Source organism: Nyctibius grandis, chromosome 1, assembly GCF_013368605.1.
Source record: "Nyctibius grandis isolate bNycGra1 chromosome 1, bNycGra1.pri, whole genome shotgun sequence".
Taxonomy (NCBI): Eukaryota; Metazoa; Chordata; class Aves; order Nyctibiiformes; family Nyctibiidae; genus Nyctibius; species Nyctibius grandis.
Window position 1 is genome coordinate 21,129,486 of NC_090658.1, and position 27,723 is coordinate 21,157,208.

The 27,723-nt window shown below is 47.8% G+C and overlaps 1 protein-coding gene across 2 annotated transcripts; it reads left to right on the forward strand.

Annotated features, from left to right (window-relative positions):
- Window positions 1-1,166: 1,166 nt before the first annotated feature.
- Window positions 1,167-27,595, forward strand: DUSP10 (dual specificity phosphatase 10). 2 transcript variants are annotated; one of them, XM_068414854.1, is made up of 4 exons: window positions 1,167-1,263; window positions 2,878-3,723; window positions 22,519-22,896; window positions 26,288-27,595. In XM_068414854.1, the coding sequence occupies exons 2-4, from the start codon at window positions 2,922-2,924 to the stop codon at window positions 26,551-26,553; spliced, it is 1,446 nt and encodes a 481-aa protein (XP_068270955.1). In that variant the 5' UTR covers window positions 1,167-1,263; window positions 2,878-2,921; the 3' UTR covers window positions 26,554-27,595. The 2 variants fall into 2 exon arrangements, with proteins under 2 accessions (XP_068270955.1, XP_068270962.1); XM_068414861.1 differs by lacking the exon at window positions 1,167-1,263 and adding an exon at window positions 1,384-1,423.
- Window positions 27,596-27,723: the final 128 nt, after the last annotated feature.

Genomic DNA, 27,723 nt, shown 5'->3' on the forward strand with positions numbered 1-27,723 from the left:
CTGGTCCCTAAAATCTTGTCCTCAAGCCTGTATCGCTTTCCTTTTTACACTGGAAGAGTCGAGTCTAATCTGAACATTCATGATCGTTGCCGGACAAGGATGGACTGACAGTATGCCAGAAGCTGGATTTGATCTGAATTTGCATAACACGGAGCAACTGGATCCACCTTCACCATGGAGGTCGGGCAGGCAGAGACCTATGGGCCTCGCCGGCTCCGAGCCGCGTGCAAGGGACAGCTTCTGCCCTCCCCAGGGTTTACAGCTGCCGCGCAGGGAAGTTATTGTTTCTGTACTCAAACTATCTTGTGCGGGCTTGTTTTTGTCAGAAGAGGATTGTTTGGAAAAGCATCTAAAACAAAGCCTCCTTGATTTGACGCCACTTGTACATCATCGAACTGCTTGTTGGCAGGGCTGGGGAGGACTCGCAGTACCGCCCCGAAGCTCGGGAGCTGGGGGCTCTGCTCTCCCTGCCCTGCTTCGGAGACAGTCGGTGTCTCGCCGGCCCCTTCCCGTGGGCTGTGTAAACAGCTCTGCCCAGGGGCAGGACGTGCTTGGACGGTGGGCGCCTGCTGTCGCTCTCTGTCAGCTTGCTTGCTTCGAAGGGCAGCTCAGGGGGTGGCGATGGTGGAGACGTGGCGCATCCCTCCGAGGCGCGGCTCCCCGGTGCGGTGGCGTAGCCCAGGAGGCGGCTTTTCCCCACGACGGGGCTGATTTGGGACGTTTAGGGGTTTGGGCTTTTTTTTGCAGTTTCCCTCCGCGGGTGCGCAGGCGGGGAGCACCGGCAGGGCCGGTTCGTTACCGGGCGTCTCAGACCCCGCTCCAGCAGCGCGGCTACCGCAGCCGCGTCGGGGCCGCCTGCGCACGCCCCGTCCTGCGGGGGGCGCTGCAGCGGGGGCGCGCGCGGCCCGGCCGCCTCCTCCTGTCAACGGGGGAGCAGCTGCTGCCCCGGGGCGCGGGCCGGCGCCGCGCCCTCCTGATTGGCTGCCGATGACATCACCGCCCCGGCGTCCGGCGGGTCGGCCACGCCCCCGTCCCCGCCCCGCCGCCCGTCGCCTCCTTGCCATTGGCCGGCGAGGCCGCCCGTCGCCACCCGCCCCGCCCCCGCCGAGCCGTACATTTACGCGGTAGCAAAAGAGAAAGTAACGAGGATGGTGCGGGCGGCGCGCGGGACGCGGGGCGGTAGGCGCGCGGGGCAGCGGGCGCGAGACGCAGCGACGGCCGCGCGGGGCCGCGACGTACCGGGCCGGAGCGCGCGCCGCGCCGGTGAGTGAGTGAGGGAGGGAGGGAGAGAGTGAGTGAGTGAGTGCGGGCGGGGGGTGCCGGGGCTGCGGGAGCCCGGGCAGGGCTGCCACGGCGCGGAGCAGCGGCCCGGCCCCGCCGTGCGGGCGGCGGCGGCGGCGGCCCCGGGTCCCTGCGCTCGAGGGTAAAACTTCAGTCTCCCGCTTCTCTCGTGCTTTTTTCCTTGTTTCCCCCGTCCCCGGCCAGAGGAGCTGGGTTGTCTCCCTCGTTTGTTTAATTGCTTTTAATGGCATCAGGCGAAGGCGCTCAGGGCTTGTTTATCCTTTTTCTAAACAGCGAGAAGGGGCGAGGGGAGGTTTGGGAAAACGAGAACAGGCTGGAAAACCTCCCGGGTGAGCCGGGGCCGCTCCGCCCGGCCCCGACACCTCCGCCGTCACCGGGCGGGTGGGTCGCGGCACCTTCCCTCGCTCCGGAGGTGCCCGCGGGTTTGCTCCGGTGGCTGTTGGGGTGGGGAAACAGCGTCTTGCGGGCTGCCCCGGGAGGAGGTCTCGGTATTGGGGATGGGGCATCTCCGTGCCGCTTACCGACGGGCCCGGTGCAAGGCTGGAGGGGGAGGCGGAGCGGCGTTGGAAGCGGTCGCTCGGTTTGGGGGATTTGGTGGAGTTCGGTGAAGTTGCTGTTAAGAGTGTGTGTTCCAGGGAGAGCCGGAGCTGGTCTGAAGGTTGCTGGGGAAGGGGAGGCACTGTCTGGGCTTGCTTAGGGTGTTTTGCTCGTGTTGTCTCCCTTCCCTCCTGGGTGGAGGGGGGATTTTCTAATCCCGTGTGCTGTCTCATAGCAAATGGCAAGCCAAAGGTTGGGCAGGCTGTGACCTTGGCTGGGGCAGAGGGGACCCCTCTTTCTAGAAGCTGTGGAATGTGCTGGGGAGGAGGGAACTACTGCTCCAGGACTGCTGGGGAACAGCAGCCTTCATGGGCCTGGAGCTGGGGGCTTAACGGGGGCTGGATTAACCTCTGTAATGGGGGGCTGGAAGTGCAAGGCTTACTTCTTATAAAGATCTCCAGAACCTGATTTTCCTGGGTTTGTTTTGTTTGTTTGTTTAGCTTTATGTATTCAAGTTTGTACCCATCTCAGAGAATTTATTCATGAGCTAAATTTATTCCATCTTGCTGGAAAAGTTGCATATCACCACTGACACATTCAGCTTCTGTGCGTTCCTCCCAGTAGCAGAGTCAGCCCAGTAGTTGCTTCCCTTGCAATAAGCAATGGGAACAAGAGAACGTGCCTCTCTGTCGTTATCAGTTGCATGCCTTGCAGCCTGGGGTTTCAGAATAGCTCAGCACCATCTGCATGTAGGCAAATGCCTCCTCCTGGGTGTTGCTGCACAGTCCAGACTAGTTGCGTGTACTCTGCATGCCATGTGCATGCATGCAGATAGCTGAAGTATTTGCTGCAGGATTGGAAAAGGTTCTTTAGCAATCTCTTGAGCTGATAACTGTCAAAAGGGGTTGTTAGGTTGTTACCCGTGGGTAATAGGTGTTACAGCAACTTACTTTGCTATCTGTAGGCTTACATGATTTCATGACCTGTTTTCATGACCTTTTTGTTCTCCTCATTCCCCCTCCCTTTCTTCTTTTGCAGGGTGATCTTGAGTTCTTCTTAACTTGCTAGTGCTCAGCCTCCTCATGCCTCCATCTCCTTTAGACGACAGGGTAGTAGTGGCACTTTCAAGGCCAGTGAGACCTCAGGATCTCAACCTTTGTTTAGACTCTAGCTATCTTGAATCTGCCTCTTCTGCTGGTGAGAGCCACTCCAGTCTGCTCGGCACAGCTGTCGTGTCCATAAAGACTGCTAATCTCACGTATATGCCCTCATCTAACGGCTCTGCACGCTCCCTGAGTTGTGGATGCAGCAGTGCCAGTTGCTGCACTGTGGCAACGTACGACAAGGACGCTCAGGCCCAAACTCAAGCGAGCACCAGCAGCGCCAACGCCGGAGCCTCCACCACCTGTTCTGCCAACCAAATGGTCAACAGCAATGAGAACACTGGCAGCTTGAGCCCGCTGGGCGGAGTGGGGAGCCCCGTCTCAGGCACCACCAAGCAACTTGCTAGCATCAAAATCATTTACCCCAATGATCTGGCGAAGAAGATGACCAAATGCAGTAAGAGCCACCAACAGAACCAAGGACCTGTCATCATTGACTGCAGGCCATTCATGGAGTATAATAAGAGCCACATTCAAGGGGCTGTCCACATTAACTGTTCTGACAAGATCAGCCGGAGAAGGCTCCAGCAGGGCAAGATAACTGTCTTGGACTTGATCTCCTGCCGGGAAGGCAAGGACTCCTTCAAGAGGATCTTTTCCAAAGAAATCATAGTTTATGATGAGAATACCAATGAGCCAAGCAGAGTAATGCCTTCCCAGCCACTCCACATAGTGCTGGAGTCACTCAAGCGAGAAGGCAAGGAACCCGTAGTCCTAAAAGGTAATCCCCTGCCCACATGTAACCTCAAGGTTTGCTTTGCAGTGCGTGTACTCTGGGGTCAGCCTTGCTGATGCCTGAACTTTGCAAGTGTCTGCTTATCTCTAGGAAGGCATGTGTGCCTCAAGTCACCAGTGGCAAAGTAAATGCCTTCCATGGACAAATCATGGACCTGGTAACAGGGAGATGCTTGCTTTTCTCTGACGGTTGTCCTTGAGTGGCGGAGGGGGTGGGAACTGGAAGGAGGGGGAAACGTGCTTCCTGGTGTCTGTCTGTGCAGACAAAGAATTTCCCCCAGTACTTGCTCTGAGTATTTATAGCCCGAGGGGCAGAGGTCCAGGAGGGTTAACTTCTCTTTTAGCTCATCAGACTGACCTTTACTTAGCAGTCTTATTTTAGTCTGTATAAAACTGAACTCATAGGTGCTGGAGATGGGCAGTGGGAGAGTAGAAGGGAGGAGGAAAGATGAAGGAGGCCGCTTGGTCTGAGGCATTGCATCATGGACCAGTCAGCAAAACTTGAGAAGCAGTCAAGCCTTGTGTTGGTGGCATGGGGTCGCAATAATGGACAGAGGGAGATAATTCATCTAAAAAGTGATCTGAAAGTATTGTGTTTACATATATGCATGCTTATATATGTATATGTCTTTCCTGTAAAGGCTCCTGTTTTGATGGGGTGTTTGGTCTATCCGTTAATGCTCTGAGGGAAACGAGCCCCACCAATTCAGGCAGCATCCAAGGACACTTTCCTTTCTTCACTTTATTCTGTAGCTTCTATTTATAACAATGCTGCCCTCTAGATTGAATCCCCTTTCCCCTGGGTGTTTATGCCATGCAGAGCCATGGTTGGTGGAGACTGGCTGTGGCGCTGAGAAACTATGGAAGGATTTGTTGCTTAGCTGATACTGTATGTATTTAATTAGCTTAATTTTGCTGTACAGCTTACTACTTCCAACCTGCACAATGTGGCATGAGAATGGGTTGGGCTGATAGTTTATCCCCTTTCCTTTGTTCAGTTTCACAGCTTTATAGGAGCTAAGGGTCCTGTGAGATACTCCTCTGTGCGTGTATCTCGTGGAAAGACTGAACGTTCTCATTGCTCCCAGCAACTGTATGGTCATGCTGGGCTTGCTTTGACACTTGCTACAGGTTCCCAGTATATTTTTGAGTCTGTCACGTCATGATGGTGCCCTTCATCTGTGAAAGAGGGAGAGGAGGTGCTTTGCAGAGTGAGGTTACTGCTGAAGTCCCACATTTCTGGTGGTAGTCATTCTGTTGTACAGCCCTTGCAACTAGATATATGGTTGTAGTCTGTAAGCCTTCCTAGCCTTAGAAAAGTGAGATGCTGAAGGCTTTTTCCTCTCTGTTTCTCTGAGGACCTCAAACTGGCAGTTTTTCAGTACCTGAAGTAAGAGGCCCTGGCTGAGATGGAGCTGCAGAGCCATAGTTGGGCAGCACCAAACTGTTGGGGCCCACGGGCAGGTTGTGGGCAGCCCCTTCTACCACCGTCCAACGCTGGTTGCTGCCCCTGGGCGCTGCACTGAGTTTAACAGAGTGTTTGTGGGATTGCTTGGGCCGTGTTTGGTTTTCAGCCACTGAGCAGTGTTAGCATCTGTCTCGAAGACCTGCTTAGCAGAAATCCCCTCCCCAAACTGTTCTGCCAACAGATCTGGAAGCGTGCTAGGAGACAGAGGAAGCCCAAATCCTTTGCTTTTTGGATGTAGTGATGGGCTGGGTCTGAGCAGACCTCACCTGGGGAAGTGTGTAGGAAGGAGCTCCCCCCATCACCTTAACTCCCCTCCCCTCCTTTGAAGTGGGGCTCAGGCAGGGGTCAAATGGAGTCTAGTGTACACTAAAGCAGCATTTAGGAAGGCTGTGGTTAAGTTCCGAGCTGGAGGTGCTTGTTATTTAGTTTCACTTGTCAGATAGTGTTTTTTTTTCCATCATGCTTCAGCAGCCCAGGAGCTGGTGTGTGCATGCCTTTGGGTTCAGGCACCGAAGTGAACCCAGGGGTAGCTGGGGAGGCCTCTTTACCTCCGTTTGTTATTTTGAGCCATTTCTCCTGCTCGCTGCAATCTGGTCCTAATTTATTGCTGGTCCATCTGATCCCCCCCTGTGTTGTGTTTGCAAACACTGGTTGCTAAGCCTGGCCGTCCAAGTTTATGTCCCCCTGATCCGGTGCCACCTTCTCCATGTTTGGTGCTGCCTGTCAGCCCGCGGCCCCGTTGCCGTTTTCGTGATGCGGTGTCATGTTGTGGGGCGAATCCAATCGGCAAAGCCGAGGGTTGAGTTACAGCTTTGGCTTACAGCGTGCTTACAGCGTACAGGGTAGCGACAGGGCCCTGTGTGAGTTTAGGTTTTAGGTGCCCGAGTCTTTTTAAGCAGCAGAGAAACTCTGTGCTGCTTCCAAAGGCTGGGCTGTGATCTATAGATAAATGTATGTATGGGGCACCTTATTAGGCTTAAGTTAAAAAGAGGTGGCTTGATTTATTTTTAATGTAGCAGACCAATATATAAACTAGCACTGTGACAAGAGAGCATTGGGGCTTTATGTATGCTCTGCTATGGGGGGTTTTTAAGACCTCTCTTCCTCCCTTCCTATCCATGCCTCTCTTTGCTGCTTCCTTTAACATAGAGCATGTTTTTTTGTCATAAATATAACATTTGCATAACTTTAAATTAAGCTTTTTAGAAGCAAAGATGTGCTTATTTTTTTGTTTACAAGGCATAACAGCATTTGAGATGGGCATAAACCCCCTATTTTAAAAAAAAAAAAAAATCATGTACTTCACAGTACTGCTACATGGGCTCTAGCAGCCTCAGCTGTCAGGGCTGGAGCTGCTGCTCAGTCTGTTTGTATACAAAATAGAAAGAAGTCATGTTTGCCCCTCGCACCCACACACCTTCATACTAGACCATGGTATTGCATGCTTACTGAAACCTAAACCTCCCTTTTTGTGGATGTGGTTTGTTTTTTTTGCTTAGTATTGAGGAGGAAAGGAGGAAAAACCAATGATGTGAGCCCGGTGTCCCTTTTGCTTGAGGCCAATGGCAAAGCTGTTGCTGAATTTGGGGAGGGAGAGCATGGCGGTGCGGCCCCGGGCAGGCTCAGCAGCCCTGGCCCTCCTTGGCGGGGTTGTGCCCCTTTCTCTCCTGCAAACCCCGTGGCAAGGCACTTCTGTCTTGAACACCTCAGCTCATAGCGAAAGTGGCCTGGGGTCTGGGGTATTTTGTGTGCTTGAGTTTGTTACTGGGGCCTGAAAATAGGAAGTGGGAAATTCATTTGCATTCAAATGAAAAGTATTATTTCACCCAGAATAAAATTGTTAGGTTTGGAGTTGAGCATCTCTTTTTTTTTTTTTTTTCTCAAGTTAAATTAAATCTGCAAATGAAACAAAAATGAAGAATTGAAGCATCTGTGCCAACACATTTCAAGAGCTTTTAACACAAGAAGAGTTGCCTTTGTCTCCCTGGCTTCTGCTTTGCAGTATTGTCTTCATCCTGCCCTACCTCCTCTGCCTTCCAGCCCCATCAGCAGGAGCCTTGTAAAACCACTGAAGTCTTGTGCTTAGTTTTTAAAGGCATCTGTATTTGGCTGCAGGGAAATGCCAAATTCAAAAACAAAGGTGCAAAATGTAATTTGGCAAATAACCCTTTTTTTTTTTCTTCTTTCCCCTGTGTGCTCTAAACTGATGGCTGGACTGCTGCAAGGGGGATGGGGAGGAACCAGCTGGTGGGAATAACAACTGGTTGCTTCTCTGTTCTTGTTCCTGGTCCGAGGAGCTTATTTATGCTCTGGCTTTCAGTGTTCTCATTGCTCAGCTAACAGGGAAATGAAGTGACTCGCTGTCGTTACAGCAGGGAGTATAAGACCTGCCAGCAAACCACTTCATGCTTTCTGCCACGGTCTAAGAATAGCTTCAGATCTCTTACTGCACCAAAGTCGCGTATCAGTGAAGTTGAAACAACTACAGAGGGACCAAGGCACCTATAAAAGGAATAAGTGCCTGTTTTATGTTGTCCCGTGTTTATGTAAAATACTATGATCAACTGTCGTTAGAATACCTGACCTGGTCATCATCTGTTGCAAATACATTATTAATTATAATTAATTATATAACCTAACAGTGTTGGTTTTTCTTTAAACCCTAATTGGATTACACTGCACAAGTGTATTTGAGAGTAAAACTTGATGCAATGGTCAACAAATCCAGCTGACCAACAAAACACGTGGCTGGCACTTATTTCCACCAGAGATCTCCACTGAATAATTATTAGGTCATGGTTGTAATAGGGCAATGTGTATTTTTAAGTGTTAAGTAATGCATGTGAAACGTCCAGTGCGTTTAAAACTAAAGTGTGTTCCCTCTGTGCTGCAGAGGAAATCTGGCCCCATCAGTCACTAGGGGAGGGGGGAAAACTTCTGCTGGCGCTGTTAGGGCTGAGATTTCACCTTCAGTTTTTGGATTCTGATTTCTGGAGCTTAAAGTATCTCTTTCTCCACTGGAGTAGATAATCTTATTGGCCATAGCACTTGGAAGTTACTTGTGTGCATCTATGCCTTTTGCATATAGATAAATTGGGGCAATAGTGTGGTTGGAGGCCACAGTCTTTTCTGTACTTCGAGGGGATGCTTCTGCAGAGGAGTGTACCTCTAAACTTTGCCTATTCAACAGTAATGGATAGTCTAGCATTTCCTCCCAGATGATGGCATTTGAGAGTTCAAAGTGCTGGCTTGCACAGTGCCTGTCACATTTTAACTGTCCTTGGAGGGGAAGAGAGCAATCATGCTGCCTTGGAAAGAGAGGAACAGGAAGGAGATTTTTTTTTTTTTTAATTAGATCTCCAGCTTCTCATACCCTTGGAAATCAAACAAAGAGTCATGAAGCAAACTATTACATTAGGCAAATATTTCTGGTATTTGTAAAGAAAAATCTGGCTCCAGCTCTGTTTAAACTGGGGGAACATCCCCTGCAATGTTCCTGGTAGGTAGATGTTGGGTTATCATTAGCTGAATGCCTCATGTGCTGCCCTTACCCTGTTGCTGATGAGACACTCTACTAGTAAAATCTTTATAGAGTTGCTTGCTGGTGACTTTTCATTCTTAAGGTGAGCACAGCCTTTGTGAGAGGCTTGGGGTAAAAGAGTAGCTGTATTTCAGGTTTGAGTGGTGTCTGGATGTTAACTAATACAGGTGGATTTTTTTTTTTTTTTTAGGACCTATACATGGGTTGTTTTCCTTCCAAAGCAGCAGCCAATGTTTTTACTGCGCTTAGGAGCACAAAAGTTTTTAGTGAAATTACCTTGGCTTTACAATGCATTTAAAGTGGGGAATCAACCACTTGTCTTTAGGCTATGACTTTTTGTTTACTCTGTGAAAAGCCACATTATAATTAGTTTTTTATTTATGCAAGCAACTCTGAAGTGAAGAAATGCCATACATAGGAGCAGCATGCACACAGTCTTAACATTTGTCTGGTTTGTATGTTTACCAGCCAACCAGAAGAGAAATAATTCTCAAATATTCAGTGTGGGCTTGCAGGACTATAGAATTCACGCTGGTTAAAGAAATAGATTATGGTAATCTATGAAGATGACCTAATGTATTGTCCCTTTGTGCATAAGATTGTGTGTGGTGCCTTGGCCTTGTTGGGAAGTCTCTGGTGAGGCTGGGAGAGCGCTGGCTACAGAAATCACAAGGCTGACCTGAATTATCGCAAGCAGTTGTTTGCCTGGAGCTTTGTTTCTAGGTACTCACCTGAAACTGTCTTCAGTGGTTTTTTTTAAACACCTCTGTACTGTAGAAGTTAAACTTTTTTTGAGGTTCCTGTTACCACAAAGGTGTTTGGTAAGCCGGGGCTTAAAGAAGAGCGGTGGATATCATGGATGTCACCTTTCCCCTCCTCCCTTAAAAGTCAGAGCTGGCAAAGAGTCCTGTTGGGAGGAGGCTGGATAAAGGTGCGGTTTTGAGCCCTGCACTTGCTTCACTTTCAGCTGGCAGGTCTTTCAGGTGGCTGCTTTTCACCTGGTCTCGATCCAATGAATGTTGATGGTTATGGTGGCAAAGCTCACACATACACTGGTGCCTTTAGGTTCTGCCACCAGCCCTGGCTGTGCCTCTCAATTCACCCTGTGTGGAGGCAGAGCAGGGGGCTGCTGTGAGCAGGAGGCATGGAGGGGTTCAGTGGGGTTATTTCTGCAGCTGGAAAGTCCCGGTGTGCTCGTAGTCTCTCTGTGAGGTGGTCAATTGATGCTCTATGCTCCAGTAGCTTAAGTAGTGAAGCTGCAGGTTTGGTGGGTTTTTTTTTAATGCCTTGTGACTTTTTAGTACAGGAAACTCTTTGCTATCTATGATTAAGGCAACCTCATGCCTGGAAGCATCTCAGCCCACTGGAGGTTGGTTTTAATGTGTCTTCCCCTGCTCTGAGAGGTGTGGGTTCACTAGGATCATGTACCTCTCCAGAAGGTCATCTCTGACCTGGTTCTGGAACTGTACAGCAGCATTTTGGGGCTTGAAGGAGAGGTGAGTAGATGGGAGAAGTCAGTCTCTCTCCCATGTGGTGCAGGAAGGGGGTAGTCTGGCTAGAGGGATAACTCTGCCTAGATAGCAGGACAGTCTCAGGGCCAGGGGAGCTCTGGCCAAGGTCGTGCAATGGTTGTGCTCTTGCTCTGTGACTAAGCGCACACAACAGACTTGCTGTGAGGCCTTGGACAAGTCATTTTAATCTGTCTGGGTTTTCTTTTTCTGTCCTTTGCACTGTTGTAACACTGAGCTCACCTCTCTTGTCACTGTCGGTGTTAAGTGTGGTTGACCCAGGTTCATCCATTGTCACAGTGGTGCCCTGGAACAGCACCGCTGCCTGTTGCAGAAAGTTGGAGAGAGGCTTGCAAGCACCCCCTTCCCCTCCTCCCTTAACAGTGCATCTTTGCTGAAGTGATAAACTGTAGGCTCTGATTTGCCTTTAGGGGATTTTTGTTCTAAAAATTCAAGGTTCATTTTCTTGTCTTTCTCTGCTTGGGAGAGCAGGTCACTTCCTTTCTAAAGGAAAGCTCCACTTCCAGGGAGACCAAGATCCAGGAGAGGCAGAAGCTTATCTCTTAGGGGCACCAGTAAAAACAAGTGCCAAGAACATGTCATGACTGCCAGGGGAGCACATGCAGAGAGACCTGAGCCAGCGAGTCTGGGGGGAGCAACTGGGACCTCATAGGTCTAGGTGCTACCTAGTCCCTCTTGTCCTGAAGGAACAAGCCTCCGATTGCTTCTGTGTGGGGCAAGGCTAGGCTCATGTAGCTCAACCACACCCACAGCTCCCATGGCTGGGGTCCAGCCAGCCCATGTGTCCCTGCTCTGGGTTGTCCCCACCGGAGGGGTCTGGGGTTAGCGCAGTCGGGGTGACTATAAATCTGTCATCACCTTCTGCTGGGGAGACACAAATGTGCTCGGTGGGTTTGAGGGCTTGAGAGCCACTGCTCCTACTAGGATTAGATGCTGATTTGCATGTATGCATCACTCTGCAAGATAATGGCTTCAAAGGAGGAAAACTGGAAAAATGAGATTAAAATAAAGTGATGTGAACACATTGGTTCCAATTTTTTTACTATGTTGTAGCTTTAAACAGGATGCCTATGTTAAGTCCCACTTGATTCACTGTAACAGAGAAGAACAGCTTCTAATTAAAGGTAATAAGAAGAACAAATGTTACTCCTTGTCCACATATGAATTATCATATATACATTTTTTTTTTTACAATGGCTTAAAGAGATTTGGAACAGAGAAGATAACTTGCAAGCTTCTGTCATATCAGTCAAATCGGTTGTCTCCAGTTTATTATGCCAAAGTGTGATATCAAGCCTTATGTAAGAAGTTGACCAATAATGTTTTAAATCAAAAGCTGTCATTAAAGCAGTTGACCTGTGTTAGTGGTGGGCTCTAGTCTCTGCTGAGATAATGGGAGTCTGTCTGTTCAGTTGATGGAAACTAAGAATGTCTTAGCTTAGAAATTGCTGGTGTGTTTTAGGTACAAAACCACTTAATGTGATCATTTAACATGAGGTTAATCTTAGGTTCACAGGTGTTTGTGTTAGTCCTGTGAGGCAGCATGACATCTCTGTTGAGGGATAACACAGTGCTTATGCTTCCTGGGAAGCGTTAGTGTTAACTCACCTGTGGAGACCAGGAGACCTGGGTTGGTTTTGATCTGGCTGAAGAGATTCCTTGTTTGATTGCTGTTTAGCTCTGGATTCTGTGAATATGTGTCTCTCTCCTCCCCCTGCCCCCTTCCTGTGACTCTGGAGTATATCCATGCAAACTGGGTCATCTTTCTCTTGCTCTTTGGGGTTTTTAGGGTCTAGTCTTGCCTCCCTGACCATGGGGACTGGGATTTAAGTGCTGGCAGGGCTGGCCCTGAAGTTTGTGTCAGCATGGGGGCTGGCTTGCACCATGCTGGTTCCAGTAGTTTGCTGCTTTTACTTTTGGACAGTGTGGCACTGAGTTATGTCAAGCAGCACCCTTTATTTTCTCTGGGTTTTCTTCATGTGCTTTGAAATAACTTGCTGGGAAGTGTCAAATCAGAGCCAGCTGCTATTATTATTTTTAGTGAAAAAGTTAGAAACTCTTCACTTTAAAAAGAGTTTAGATCCAGCAGGAAAGGATGGCACTCCCAACTGCTGGCATGGTATATCAGCACCCTGTTTTCCTTTCACATCAGTGCAGATGTTGCTGGTGTTTCTGATGTGGAGGAGCAGTGGACTGGAAAAGAGCCTGTGTTCATCCTCGGGAGAAACAAAGCAGCCTGCTCTCTCATTAGAAAGAAGCTGTCCCGAAGAGGTTGCCCTTAAAAGGGTAAAGTGAATAAATGAATGGCTGAACCATGAAAATGTCAGTGTTCTCTAAAACATGCGAATTAAACAGAAATGGCCGCTCCTACCATCCAGGATTACAGATGTCTGACACAGTGCTGGGACGCTTCTCCCTCTTCAGGCGTGCTGAGCCAAAGCCCTCTGCACAGCGCTTGTCTGCGATCTCACCGGCCGCTGGCTGTCTGCAGGGCAAGCGGGCCAGTTGCCTGAGGGATGCACGTGGTGATGGTCAGGGAGAGAATTGGTAATAGGTTAAAAAAACAAAACAAAACAAACCTGATGTTTTGGGCAGATGTGGTCTGCTCTATACCTCTGTCTGTGGAAAGAGACTCGTAGCTCTTTGTCAATATAAAACCATTTGTGGTATCTTTATTGCATTAAAATAGTTTCTGTTCCCTCCCCCCTCGCTTCCCCTGCCTCCTTTGTACATAGCTTTAGCATTTCTTGATGACCTTTTTGTTAATATGATTTCCAGTGGGAGTGTTTCACAGTAGAAGTATGTATTCCTTCAGGGTTTATGCTGACATTTCCAGTGATTATTTAATTGGACTTCATGTTAGCCTACATCCCCATGGGAATGCATACTTTTGCAATGAGAAGTTGTAATGTGTCTAATTTTGAGTTTCTGCTATAAACGCTTGCCCTCCAGGGAGGGTAAGTCCAGCCCTACTCTGTCACTGCAGAATCGTCACTGTAGTGTGTTTGGGATGTGGGGTTTCTTGTCTTTTTCCTAATTACATTCTTATACAGCTTAATCCTTGCACCAAAATTAAGAGCAGGTCTTCTCCTCTTTCATCCTCCTGACCGCTCCCCAGTGATAACTCAGCACTTTGAAGGATGCTGTCATGGGGTTTATTTTCCTGTGAATACTCTTTTCTTTCAAACGGGCAGACTCTGCGTTCACCCAGCTTAGGGGGATTTCCAGTTACAAAGCTGCAACCACTGTCTTGAATTCAGAGATGTGGTCTAGAAATATTCACAGTGGCTTCTGGATGGGCTGGTGAGCAGTCCAGAAGTGTTAGTGGCATCTCTTGGAAGAGCTGATGGGGAAGGCAGGGAAGGGAGGTGTGTGACTTGGATGGGTGGCCTGGGCCCCAAACTTGGGGTCTGAGGAAAAACTTAAGTTTAAGACCAAACAGGAAAAAAAAAATCCCAAGAAAGGTTCCTTAGCAGCAGCTAAGGAAAAAGAAAAACAAAACACAACAACAACAAAAAAAACCCACACCCAAACAAAAAACAAACCCAAATTATTGTTTGTTTCTAATTGGAACTAATTTGGATGATCTTGTGGTCCTCAGAAAAGCCAAGCGATGAGAGCTGATGGTGGGCAGAAGCAAGTCATGTGTTCAGGCATGGGAGGCACAAGGGGTGACAGTGTGGTTGAGTGAGGATGGGAGGAGCTGCGTGGAGCTGGGCAGAGGCAGCATCCCTTGGCACAGCCCTGCAGGGGAGGGTGCTTTCTGTGAGCTCCCACCTGCCTCCCTGGGACCTGTCCCGCTGTGCCTGGTGTCAAAGTACAAAATGGAAGTAGATGAGACCAAGGACTGCAAAGGCCAGTGGGAGAGGATGTGCTGTGCCGAGGGATGTGAGCCGTAGTGAGATGAAATTAAAAATGTGCGTGCATGTTTGCATGTTATGCCTTGGTGCTGAGGGGAAACCTTTCCTCTTCATCCCGCGTCATGCTCTTGACTTTTAAAGGGACCTCAAAGCGGTTGTGTCAAGGATGTGCTTGTAACTCCTCTAGGCCAGAATTTGTGTACAAACTGACCTCTCAGGATAGTTCCCATGTGGAAAAAACCCGGACCTTGCGAGTTCTCTGGAATGCAGGGTTTTGACTTTTTTTTGAAGTGCCGTTGGCAGCTTGATTAGAGGGAGAGACTAGATTAGATTGAGTGTAATGAGGTGGACGCTGTTCTTTGTGAACTATGTTTACTTTTTTTATGTTTGTTTAAAGCTTAATCTTTTGTGGCAAGGCTGATGCTGAATGCCGTGTGGGCAACAGCGAAAGAAACCCTACGATGGGTCTTTTGAACATCCTGCGGACAGGTGAGAAATAAGGTCGTAGGACCAGAAAGTCAGGCGTATTCTACTTGCTAGTAGCAATAGAAGTAGAAAAACCTTCAGTTATGCCTTTGGTTTTGGAAAACAGGGAGGGCAGTGTGGGTTGTTGAGGTAAATATGGACACTTATGTTATAAAAGGATGGATTTTTTTATTTCCCCCCCTCTTTAATGCAGGAATAGTATTGTGTAAAGCAGTCCTGGTGTCACTGTGGCCTTCCTTGTACTGCAGAAGGATGGACTCCCCTCTGTTGTGGGCTTGACCTCACATCAGCCTCCCTCCAGTGTTTTAAAAACAAAAAAAACAAACCACAACTTCCTTGAAATCAAAGGAGCAACTCTTAATGTCACCTAGGTGAGTGTGGTCTGATAGGTCCCCACCCCTTTTGACAGAAGGGAGTTGCCCTTCTCATCACGGTTTCCCACTGTGTGGGCCAAATACAATATTTTTCAACCATGTCAAGCTTTCTGCAGCAGTGAGGGCAAGCCCTGAGTGCTGCTCAGCAGCAGCAGCTGTGGTGAGGAGAAGGATGTCTCTCTTGGAGAGTAGGAAGGCTCCTACAGTGACCTGCTTGGATTAGCCCTGTTGCTCTAGAAGAGGTATGAGGAAGCACAGTTCTTTGCCAAAGCAAGCGGAGACGTGCTTGGGCAAGGCAAATGGCTGCCTTGTGATGTTTAGGAAATTTGGGCATCCCTTCTTTCAGTACCTCAGGATGAGCTGAGAATGATCCCCAGTATGCACCATGAACCATCTTTGCTATGGCTAAAACGGTGTCAGCAACAGCTGTAGGAAAGTGTGATGGCTAGATCTTCCACTACAAAGTGGTTTTAGCTCTCGTGCTCTATGGGTGCACCCCCACGGCATCCTTGGCCTCCCTGCTAGTGCCTTTGGTACCCGGTAGACCTACCCCTGCTGAAGGCTAAGGGAGTACTGCAGAAGATATATGGAGAGTTAGGTGCTTTTCTCCTGCTTTTACTCTTTCCATGCCATCTGGTGGTGTTGGAGATAAGGTGGTGGGCCTTTGGTTATGGCCCAGATACAAGATCCTTTGTGCATGGCCGTAAATGTCTGCAGACATGGCTGTGTTGATCAGTGGTATGAAGAGATAGTCTGGGTGGTTGTCCACATCTTGGGAGTGGATTTGGCCTGTACTGGCTGAATTCTGCTTTGCCCTGTACTGCTCTCTTTTTTTTTTTTTTCTTTGGTGGAAGCAAGCAAGCTGTGATGGATATGCTGCTAAAAACAAACCCATGTCAGATGGTGAGTGGTGTCTCTCAGGGTGCCTCTGTGCTGGAGCTTGCCGGTTCCCCTTGTGTGGGAAAGCACTCCTACCATATACCTGTGACCTGGGGACAAGCCGCTGCCTCCAAATAAGCTCAGCCAGCCTTGGCCCTTTGTCAACCTGTCGTGTGAAGGTTGGCACAACGAAAGCAATGCTACCTACCCGCTGAAGCCAGCGGGGACTGTAGCCTGAGCCAAAGGGGAGGAATACGTGACAGTAAGGGGAAAAAAAAATTAAGGAAGCAAGGTGCTCAAAGGTAAGTATGTCTCACTTGAGCACAGTGCTAAAGTACACAGCATGCCCTGCTATGGTGCAGAGGCAGCCCTGAATGCTGGCAGTAAAGTGGTGGTGGCTCAGCACCATCGTGCCACCCTGCAGAGGACCTCCAGGCACTAATGGCAGCATGGCACAGGGGTGGCCCAGGGGCCTGGACCCTCCTGCCTGGCTGGGGAAGGGGTGCAGTACCAGATGGGTGAAGCAGCTGGCAGTACCTGCCCTCTATTTTTACACGCTGGAGTCATGTTTGTTTAACCTTGCGGCATCCTGCACTTTGAATCAACTTGACACAAAGTCATCTGTTCATTAATAACACAGGAGCAGTTTAATTGTTGTCTTAGTGGAAAAATACATGAGACTGTCATCAGCTGTTGCATCTGGCAGTGCTTTTCTGCAGTAATGTAAATAAATGAGGTCACAGGTTTAAAGGAATAGGCTGTACTTGCACAAATTCAAAGCGTCATCTTAAACAGATCTGCACCCATAGTCCCAATATCTCTGTCCTGTGCAGCAAATGCTCACTTGTAACATTTTGACCTTAAACACACTCAAAACGCAGCCGCAGGGGCTGGGTTTGCTGTGTCGGTACTGACAGGGTGCATGCTGAGTAGGTGTTTTAAAACTTGGCTTTGTTCCTGGGCAAGTGAAGCTTTTGGTGGCCACAAGCCCACTGTTGCCAAATTTGCCACCACCCCCCCCGTGCGAGCCCAGCAACTCCAAGAGAAGGGGAAGTTACAGACCGAACTCCTCTCTTCTGCTGATACTTCACAGCGTCCTAGGATTTCTGCTCTTGTTGCGCATGTGCGTCTGTGTTTTGGTTTTATTTTTTTAAGATGGCTTTGTGCTATTGTAATCAAGGATGAGTGGATCCAGAAATCTGCCTGGACAGCTTTGAAAGCTGTATAAAAGGTCTGTCTCCCGGGACCATGTGTTCTGTCTAAATGCAGATCCCGCATCTGCAGTCTGTCGTGTATAAAAATATGTTCCTGTTTGTAATCTTAACAGGAACACCCAGTACCTGCCATGCTCAGAACAAAGTAAGGCCATGCCGATGAGGTAATGCAAAGGTATTGCTTTATGGTGAGGGTATTTCGTGATAACTGCCTTTCTCCAAGCCCTCACTATGGAGGGAACAAGGTCACTCCCTTCACTGTGGTAAGAGTCTGTTTCCAGATAGGAAACATATTGCAAATCTACCAAAACATACTGTAAACCCAAATCCTAGTTTATATATAGTTATGCAGCCATAGAGCAGCTGTGAGGGTTGAAAGAGGTGCCAAAGAAGACACAGGGAAGGAGGGCAGGTGTTACTGTACTCCTTGAACGTTAGTTTTTTCTCTTAAAAGAAAAAAAAAAATCACTTGTATAAAATGTGTGCAGGTAAGGTGTGTTTTTATTGCTTTCTTTGAAGACGATTGTTTCTATTGCAAGGTCATGGTCCCTTGTAAAAGCTGGTTGCCTAGTTTCTGTCATTCCTTTTGTGCCTGTTTTGCATTGTAGTTGCCCTCTTCTGATGACAAATGACAGATACAGTGTTTGGCATGGTTTTTATGCAAGCACCGTGCTGCTTGTCTTTTTTTTTTTTATTTGTTCAGAGCTGCTCTGGCTCCTGTCCAGCTGCTCACCTGGCCTTGTAGTGCTGGTGCAAGCCCCAGGCTCCTGGGTGGCTTCAGAGCTGGGAGATCTGTGCACAGCTGGTGCTTGGGTGCTGCTCAGCAAGGGATTTTGAGGAGCGTTAAGCGATGTTTATGGGCAGATGGCTGCAAAGAACTCGAACAAACAAGTATGAATAGCTGTAGCATGTATGGTGCTGACTTGAAACTTCTTAAAAGTTTTGAGGTCTTGGACAATCCAAAGTCTGTCGCTCACTAACTGTTCTGGCAGGTCAGGATGGTGGAATATGTCATGAAGTGATAACTGCAAAAGTCTGTGGCCCTTCACATCAGTGGTGAGCAAAAGCCCTTGGTCTTCTGTTGTGTTTCACTAGATAGCAGGCAAGGCCACCTGTCGTGGAGGGTCCTGATTTATTGATTCATTTCTTTACAGAAAGGGTTATTAGACATTGGAATGGGCTGCCCAGGGAGGTGGTGGAGTCACCATCTCTGGATGTGTTTAAGAAAAGACTGGACATGGCACTTAGTGCCATGGTCTGGTTGACAGGGTGGTGTAGGGGCAGCGGTTGGACTCGATGATCCCTGAGGTCTCTTCCAACCTGGTTGATTCTGTGATTTCCTTATGGAAGAAGTACTATGGGTTCCCCTGTGCTGGGCATCCTTGCATACCCTTCTTCATCTGGATTTGGGTAGGTTCAGCCTGCCTAAAAACCTGCCCAGCAGCCATTTTGGAGCAGAGTGTGCGCAAAAGCACTTGGGATGTTCTCAGCATCCATGCATGAGCTGTGTCAAACTGGCTGGGCAGTTTAGGCTTTTCACCACACTTTAGTTATTAAAGCTCTGTGGTATGTTTAAAGGTAGAAAAGGCAGGTTACTAGCATGACATTTCTGTAAAAGTGATCATTGGTGGCTTATCTAGCTGCTGGCATTTCGGTTTGTCATTGAAGGTGGCTACACAGCTGAGTCTAGGCTTCACGGCTGTTGTTCAAACTGCACTGCTGTGCATGCTAATGGTCTTTCCTGGTGGATATGTTATAGACAGCCCAAGCAGAGAGGCAATATATATGATGAAAGGTTTTCTGCATATTGCAAATAGCAGCTGAAAAGTTGCTTTTAAAATACAGCTGACTCTTATGCTAGTGAGAGGCTTCTGCCAGGTTTTGCTTCTCCCTAAGGCTCCCTTTTACTGCCCTCTGTTAACATTTCCTCCTTGTCCCAGTCTTGGGAAGGCTTGAGCAGCTTCAGTCACAAAACAGCTTCTGTTATAACCATGAGTGGAGTCTCTGCATCCACGCCTTGATCTTCTTCATGATCTGGAGTTACTGTCAGTAGCAGTGATATGTTTTGGTCCTTACTGACTGTAGTGAATCAACTCTTAGACCAGGCTTGCTGTAGCTGCGTGTTGACATCTTCTCCAGGTAAAGCCTTGTCTCTCCCACCTCCTTTCCCCCACTGCATGGAGACTTTGAATGGTGAAATAGCAGCTGTTTGCCAAAGGAATACAGATGCATCTGAATACCCTGTGTATTGTATTTACCTTCACGTGGAAGGTCCATCCCTCTTTGGTCATAATTAACTTCCCTTGGATCTTTTTTGGGAAGTCTCATAAACTTTTGAAAAACCTGAGTATTATGCATGCATGAGCTCCACTTAAATAACACTAGTGCCTCATACATCAACTAGGAGCAAGGATCATGTGTGGTGAGCGTGGGGGGTGTGGGTTAAGGGAACAGCGCTCATAGGGTGTCTGGATCCTGTTTTGGGACCTGCATGACTCATATGGAAGTGCAGATCCAAGCCAAGCTCCTACTGTTGGCTTTAGAGTTTATCTTCCCTCCGTGACTGCATCTTGCTGCATCCTTTCTGGGTACCAGTGTTCTTGCCCAGTCTTCCCTTGCTCACGCATCTGAGCCAGTTCAGATTAGTAATCCTCTCCCCAGTAACATGTTGTTTCAGGGACATTTGCTCTGAGACTTGCTTGGATATGGTACTTTAAGTGTTGCTTGAATTGACTTTTTAACTCCCTACTCGCATGAGGGAGGAGAACAAGGAGAGGGAGGGATGTGGGCTGATGTTAGGAAAGGTGACCTTCACTGGCAAATGTCGGGAAAGAAATTGTGGGTGAAGCTATTGTATGTTTGGCTACCCTACTTATTTGGGTGTCTTCCACATGGCGTATTTGGGATCACCTTCCCATCCTTTGGCCTGACGTCCCTGCTGGAGGGGTGGAGATTGCCCTGTACATCTTGCTTTCTGCTGGTTATGGTGATAACAGAGGAGCTCTGCACAATCTAATGGTCTCTTGTACTCTCCTCCCGGTTCTCATCTGCTCGACCAAAGCTCGCACTGAGGAAGAGTTGGTAACAGGAGTAATAGTGTCTTCTGGCCAACAGGGCAGGCAGAGGCCCCAAAAGGAGGACATAGGTGGTGAGGACAGAGCTTGCTCTAGACTCTCCAGCTCTGTTGTATCTTACAAGGCAGCTGGTGAAGCAGGATGGTGTCTACCCCACCATCAGTGTGTCCACACCTGAGTGATGAAGCAATGGGATCCCACCTCTGCCTATGGCTGCTTACTCCCAGAAGGCTTCAGGAGAGGTGGAACATGAGCTTTGACTCTGGAGTCACTAAAGCAGCTTATTCTTCAGGGGTTTTCTTGGGAGTCCCAGCATGCTCTGGTTATTGTTTAAACAGCAGTATTTAAGCTGAATGGATTGCTTGCCTATGCAGAAGGATGGGAGTGTGGGTTAGGGCTTAGCCTTTGGCCCAGACTCGAGGCTGGGGCTGTCGGTTTGGATGAGACTTCAAACATCTTCAGCTTGGGGACCAGAGTCTTGTTTGTTTTCTTGAGTGGACTGAGAAGACTTTTCTGACCCTGTCAAGGCCAGGTGGTGCAGCTGGCAGTCAAGCACAGATTTTTGTCCTTGCTCTTCCTTCTGTCCTGCTCCCCTGTTATCACAACTTTACGAGTAGAGATCTTTAAGGCGGATCTGTTTGCTCTGTGTCCTGTAAACAGCAGAAATGGCTGAAGACAAGCATGCTTTTGAGGTGGGGGAGATACTCAGCATCTTGTGGGCGATTCAAGGATTTCTGGGACAGTGAGTTACTAGTGGCACATGAAGAACCAGAAGTCTAGATGTTAAAAAGGGAACTTGTATTAGAGGGGCTCAGGTGGTTGTGTTGTGGTCTGGGTACCTTGTGCCTATCGCATAGTGAGTAGGGCAGTGAGATGTGTCCCACCTATGGGCAGGCGCGTGGACATTTGGAGTTGCAGCACTGGAGGTGCAAGCATGGAAGCCCTTTGCTGTATCAGAGCCTGTGTGACAGCATGTTTTGCACTGTTTTAAAATCTTCCTTTGCCAGATCACCGTGAAAGAGCATGGAAGAGACAAATAACCTCTGTTTAAAAAAAAAAAAAAAAAAAAAAAAAATAGCAGGATGGTGACATTCAGCATTTATTTTGGCTGGTGTAGCTCTTTCTAGTAACTTCAGCATAGCTCTCCCCCCTCCTGGATCTTTTTTTTTTTTTTTGGCTTGCATTTAACAAAGTGTGATTGAGTCTGAACACTTGGCCTGTCTCGATGCCGTGCATGACTCCGAGTGTCCTGGTACAACATAACGTGCGCTTTTGCGGGCAAGGCTGTGGGGGGTGGGATTTATCACTGCATTTCTCCTCTTTCCGCCTTTTTTCTCTTGGAGGAGCCACCTGTTAGCATTACATCAGCGGCTCCCAGGAACGCAGCCTCCTACCAAAGGCCTTATACAGAGTAGTTCTTCTCGCATTGTTTGCGCTCAAAGAGCTGATGTCATGCCAGCTGATGTCATTGTGTGCTTTGTGTAATCGCTATGGAAACCGGGCAGGTGGGGAGCCCAGGGCTGATGTAATTGCCAAATGAGGTGTAGAGAGAAGGTCTGCTTTTCTTGCTCCACTTCTGCCTAGCCGCCCTCCTGGAGGGGGCAGGGGGGAAGTACGGGTGAAATGCTGCTTGAAAAAGCCAGCAAAACGTGCAATAGGGCGAGGGGAGGCGCGAGCCGAAAAAGGGACTTCTCCCTCCCCACTTGGATCCACTTCCCAATTCATATTAATGTCCTAAAAATAACTCTTGCAAGATATTTTCAGGCAACCGGGGCAGAAAAAGGAGAGCTGTTTGCCACATGTGAAGCGAGCACCTCAGTCGCTGTTAGGTTATGGGCAGCAGTTTTCTTTTGTTGGGCCACACAAACATGTACGTACGTACTGTCCCACTGAGCGATGCCTGTGTGAGCTGCACCTGTCCCTCCTTGGGGGTGTGGGTGGGGGGATGCCCTGCAGGGCTGCTCTGCTTTGGTGTGCTGTTAGCCCATTTTCCTTGTAGTTTTGGCAATGTTTTCCTTCTTGGAAAAATGCCTTTTTTCTTTCCCCCTTCTCCCACAGGCTCGTAGGTGAGGCAGTCCCAGCGCACTGATGTTGCACAGAGGCGTGTTTGTCTGTGGGCCTGTTCCTTGGCACCATCAGCCTCGTGGAAGGGAGGACAGTGTGTGCCACTGATTCATGCCACCCTTGCAGTTGGCGGCCATGCCCAGCATCGGTCACTGTGACAGTGGTGGGGGGGACAACAGAGCCAGCTCCATTCCTGGTGGCCCCCAGTGTGTGCTCTGAAGAAAGGTGGGTCCAAAGTGTCACCAACCTTTGGGATGTCTAACCAAAATATCTGCTTGGTCTCTCTTCTCAGGAGGACTCAGCGGTTTCAAGCAGAACCATGAAAACCTCTGCGATAACTCCCTCCAGTTGCAAGAGTGCCCGGAGGGGGGAGGAGGGGGCAGTGCATCTGCTGTGCCCCCCACGCTACCTCAGTCCATCCCTACCACGCCGGACATCGAGAACGCTGAGCTCACCCCCATCCTGCCCTTCCTCTTCCTCGGAAATGAGCACGATGCTCAGGACTTGGAGAAAATGCAAAGGATGAACATCGGCTACGTAATCAATGTGACCACCCACCTGCCCCTGTACCATTATGAGAAAGGCGTATTCAACTACAAGCGGCTCCCGGCCACTGATAGCAACAAGCAGAATCTCAGGCAGTATTTTGAAGAGGCTTTTGAGTTCATTGGTAATTACCCTTGACTGGGAATACTCCTGGTCTTTTTACCTGTTGTAAGACTCTAGAGTGAATGTTATGCTTCACTAACTACCCTGAAGGCTGTGTAAGGCCGTATTGACTTTTGTTTAGGCTGTCAGAAATGCTGCGCACCTCATGCTTCTACTCATTCTCATTTTTGGCATATCCAGTTAAGTAGCCTGAGGGTACAATTTTACCAATTTATGCCAACCTCCAGGCCTCAAAATTCAGGAAACCCCACAAAACTGAGATTTTTGTCACCTTCTTCCTGATGCCTTTGCATTCTTAATTTCCACCATGGCTTCCAGCCAATTTTTCATAGTAACTGTTTTTAATGATGGCTGAGTCTTTCCTAACTTAAATTTAATGAGAAAACTGACAAACTTTTACACTTTACTTGTTCTACTATTGGATTTATAACTTCAGAGTATATGTGTGGATGAATGGATAGCGATTAAAACTTGTATTGGTAAGCCTCAAAACCTTGTAGGCTCTATGAGAGAGTTCACCACAGACATGGAGCTCCATCTGATGTTGGGGAGGTTGCTGAAGAAATGACCCAGCAACATTACCCGCGTTGCTCTGAACCTCTCTACAATGCAGACAGCACAACCCTCAGCCACGTTTAGGGGTGTGTTCGATTCTGCTTGGTCATCTAGGCTGAAGCCAGAGGGCCTCTTTCAGCAGGGCTGGTCAGTGAAGACATCAGCACATGATACTGAAAGCTTTTGAGGACCTTCCCTTGCCCCTCTTTGTGGGCACAGCTCCCTGCAGTGCCTTTTGCAGGATGATGAATGTCCACTTGTGCTTCTCCAGCACATGTATGTGTCCTGCAAGTTTTTCTGAAATATGCTGGGGGGGTACCACTGATGTATAATTCTCTTTTCTCATGCTGAGGCTGGGCTAGTCTCACTTCCAGTAATTCAGACTCAATAGTGGAGGATGAGACCACGGAAACTTGCTTCTGTGCTGTGACACAGCTTAGGTGGACTTTTTGAAGTGGGCACAGAGCTGTGTTCCTCCCTGCCCTCAAATAGTTGGTGTTTATGGCCCTTAAGTCAGGGTGTTGGTACACAGCTCCTCTGAAACTCAAGCCTGCTTGTGCTGGCTCTGTGGGGCAAGGGCCTGGTGGTGTGACTGGGTCCCAGGGCAGGAGGTCCAAGCTCAGCATATTCTTTTGAGCCCATCTGCCTGTGCCATATGCCTGAGCAGGGCAGGGGCTTGCTGCTCTGAAGCAGACAGCTCTTCAACGTAGCCTGTCTCTGTTTTGGTTGGCAGGCGGTCGTTGTGTGCTGATGCATGTAGTCTGTAGCCATGCTGCTTTAGTGAAGGTGATAGGCAAATCACTGCTTACACTGCAGTTCAGATGGAGTGCAACATTAAAGCTTGAGTCTTATCACTGAGAGCTTCCACCAGCAGCCCTTGGGCTTGTCCTCTACAGTCTAGAGGACCAAAGGATCTCTACTTACAACTGAACTTTGCCTAGGGTTTTTGACCCCACCCCAGCTCTACCCGTGGTGCTGTCAGCTCCCCAAACTGCTGATTGCTATGTGTGTGGGAAGGTGAATGCCCCTTTTTGGGTGAAGAGGTAGAGCCTTCTCTGAGGGCAGGGGAGAGGGAACCTTGCTTTGATCCTTTGGGAGGAAAAGCTGGGTCAAGAAATCCAGTAAAACCTTAAACACTGAATTCAACAAGATGGGGAGAAACAATAGGCTAAGCTTATATGAAGAAACTGCGAAGCTCTGTTGAGGTCCTCTGGTGGTGGGAGGGAGATTTCTGCACCCAGCATCCCTATGAACTGCAGGATTAGAGCTCTTGAAACCACTAAAAGAGAGTATTTGGCTTATGACCTTACCAAGGGCAGGGAAGGCAGCCTTACTATGAAAAGGTTTAGAGAGTGTTTCAAGACCCCATTTTACTTTCCTTTTTAGTAATTACAGCTTGAGGGTCTGTCTTTGGTTTTAATAAACAAATATTTCTCCATTGAGAGTTTTTCGCCATAGCAAATTCAGCCAGCTGGGGAAGTAACTAGTCAAAGCTTTCCCTTCCTCAGGGTAAACTTTAAATTGCATTTGAGGAGATTTGGAAATGTTTAAACAGCAGATCCTTGGCCTACGTTTCTTTAAATATGTCTTGAAAAACCCACAACCAAACCCAGGTTTAGCTAAGACTAAAGCCATAGGAAGTGAAATCATCAAAAATTCTCTGGGAAAGTGTGTCAAAATGCATTAGAGAGTTTCAGCTTTCTGAAATACTAACTGGTGAAAGTGTCTAGAGGGAAGTTGGCTTCATTTATGCTTTCACAATACAGGTTGGACATGTGGGGTAGGATGAACCATATTCTTGGTGGGGTGGGATTCATGCCAAAACTTGCAAACTAAATTCATGTTCCTCCTGTGGATTAAAACAAAAGAAAAACATTGAAGTGTCACATCTTGAAAGTTTCATCTCCTGTTTTAGCTCTTTCTCATGTCCTATTAGCGTATGGTTCCAGGAGCTCTGTCCTCCCTAAATCCTGCCCAGGTTGCATCCCTCTAAGTGATGTATCTCATTGGAGGGCCTATGTGTGTGATTGTGTGTATGTGTGTTGTCATTTCCCTCCCTCCCCACCTTGTCCTTTCCCCACCGCTCCCAGTGAGAAGCTGTGGAGGGGAAGCGTTGAGCCGAATGCGATGCTGTGCTCAAATCATGAAGAGTCAGGGTGGACAAATCCCCGTTTCACACCGCTGAAGGTGACTTAAGTCAAAACACACAGAGCTTGATATGCAGCAAGTGAGGAGTCAGAATTTGAGGTCTCTTACCGATGGAGTCTTGCTGAGGTATAAACCAGATCCAGCTCCTGCTTTTGCAGAGACACTACAGCAGAGTGCCCCATTGAAGCTCATTTCAAAAGTAGCTTTGTAAAAGCCTCAAAGAATAGGGCTTTGAAACAGATGTATTGTTATTAAGTGAGTCCGAAAATACCTGGTTTTGAAAGGGCAGTGTCCTGCTTTGAAAGACAGGGAGGTTGAGAGGCCAACGTAACGTAGTGGCGTTGCAACAGAGGTGGAGATGGAGTCCGACTTGCCGCGTCATGGGCCTTGACCTCTTAAATAGACACTCCCTGGCAGTGCCCATGAGCAGCTCAGCAGTCTCTTGATGTGCAGTTCATCCAATAAAGAGAAACAAGTGAACATGGAGATCTTCAGTGTTAGACTGGCCTGTATGTTTCATGTTCAGTAAATCTGAAATGCCAAAGGAGGAGTGGAAGGGGAGGAGACGGTTCTGTGCTTATAAACAAATAAAGGGACTTTTCACATTAAGTTACTTTTCATTGCACTGAGATTTTTCTAACTTACAAACTGGCAAAAATCTTACGTTCTTCTGTCTGTCTCATTTCCAGAGGAAGCTCATCAGTGTGGAAAAGGTCTTCTCATCCACTGCCAGGCTGGTGTCTCCCGATCTGCCACCATAGTTATCGCGTACTTAATGAAGCACACGCGCATGACCATGACGGATGCCTATAAATTTGTAAAAGGCAAACGACCAATCATTTCCCCTAACCTTAACTTCATGGGGCAGTTACTGGAGTTCGAAGAAGATCTGAACAACGGTGTTACACCGCGAATCCTCACACCAAAGTTGATCGGCGTAGAGACTGTCGTGTGACAGCGAAGCTGCGAGGAGGTGGTCAGTGAAGGGGTTAACCTATTCTTCACCTGATCTGGGGCAGTGACGAGTGGGTTGTGGGTTTTTCTTTTTAGCTTTCAAGGCAGGGTTTTTTGGCAAACTTTTTGTGAATAAAAGCCTTTTTTTTTTTTTTTTTTTTTTTTTTTTTGGTAAGGAAAGGTTTTTAAAAGAAATCCGAGAACTTTGCCGTGTTTGGGATGCTGTTGTGATTTCCTTCCCAGACGTTGGTAGAGCAGGGAGGCTTTGGAGCAAAAGGAGTACTTCTTAAAATCAAGAAGAAGAAATATCAGGCTTTTTTTTCTTTTATTTTTCCCTCCTCTCCAGCTACTTGTAGAGTCTATGGCTAAGTAGTCTGTGCAGGTTCATAGACTGAAGAAACCTAAGTTGAAAATGAAACACAAACAGGCAAAACAAAGCAGAAAAAAAACCACCTCCCTGAAACATAAGGGCCTTCGTTCCGCAAAGGCTTTGCTAAAGATAACTTAGTGAAACGCTCACAGATGCAAAGGAAACTGGAGCAGCTTAAAAAGTCTCTAAGGCACTTTTCACACTCCTGACTCAAACTAAGGAAGAAGAAAAAAAGTTTATTTGGTGTGTTTCATGTTCCAGTTCTATTTTTCTATTTTGGGGTGTAAGGTTTTAACAGTAAGGGACTTTGATCTTTCTATGCCATATGCCTTCACTGGCTTCTTGTGCAATAATAATTTGGGGGTTGTTTTGAGTGTTCAAACCAATTAGAGTTGGCTGCCCGCTAATAATAAGATAATAATTTTTAAAGTTTAATAGTGCAAGGGCAGCCAACTTGGTTCAGAAAGGATAGATGAGAGCAATTATTTCGTTCCTTTATATGATTTTGATCCTGGTTACAGTGCCATAAACCTTGTTACATATGTATATCAGAATGTACAAAAAATCGAGAACAAGCAAAGTTTATTTAAAAATATTTTTCGCACAAAATATTGGTGTGTTTCAGTTGTCTATGTAAAAAAAATTTGATTATAAAACAAAATCTTTTGGAAAATGTGTGTCCATTTATTTCTTTAGCAATTTTCCATTTTCTTTCTGTGGGATGGGTTTTCGTTCTGTTCTTTTTGGTTTTTTTTTGTTTTTTTTCGTTGCGGTGTACATGTCTCTTTGAGGAAACTGGTA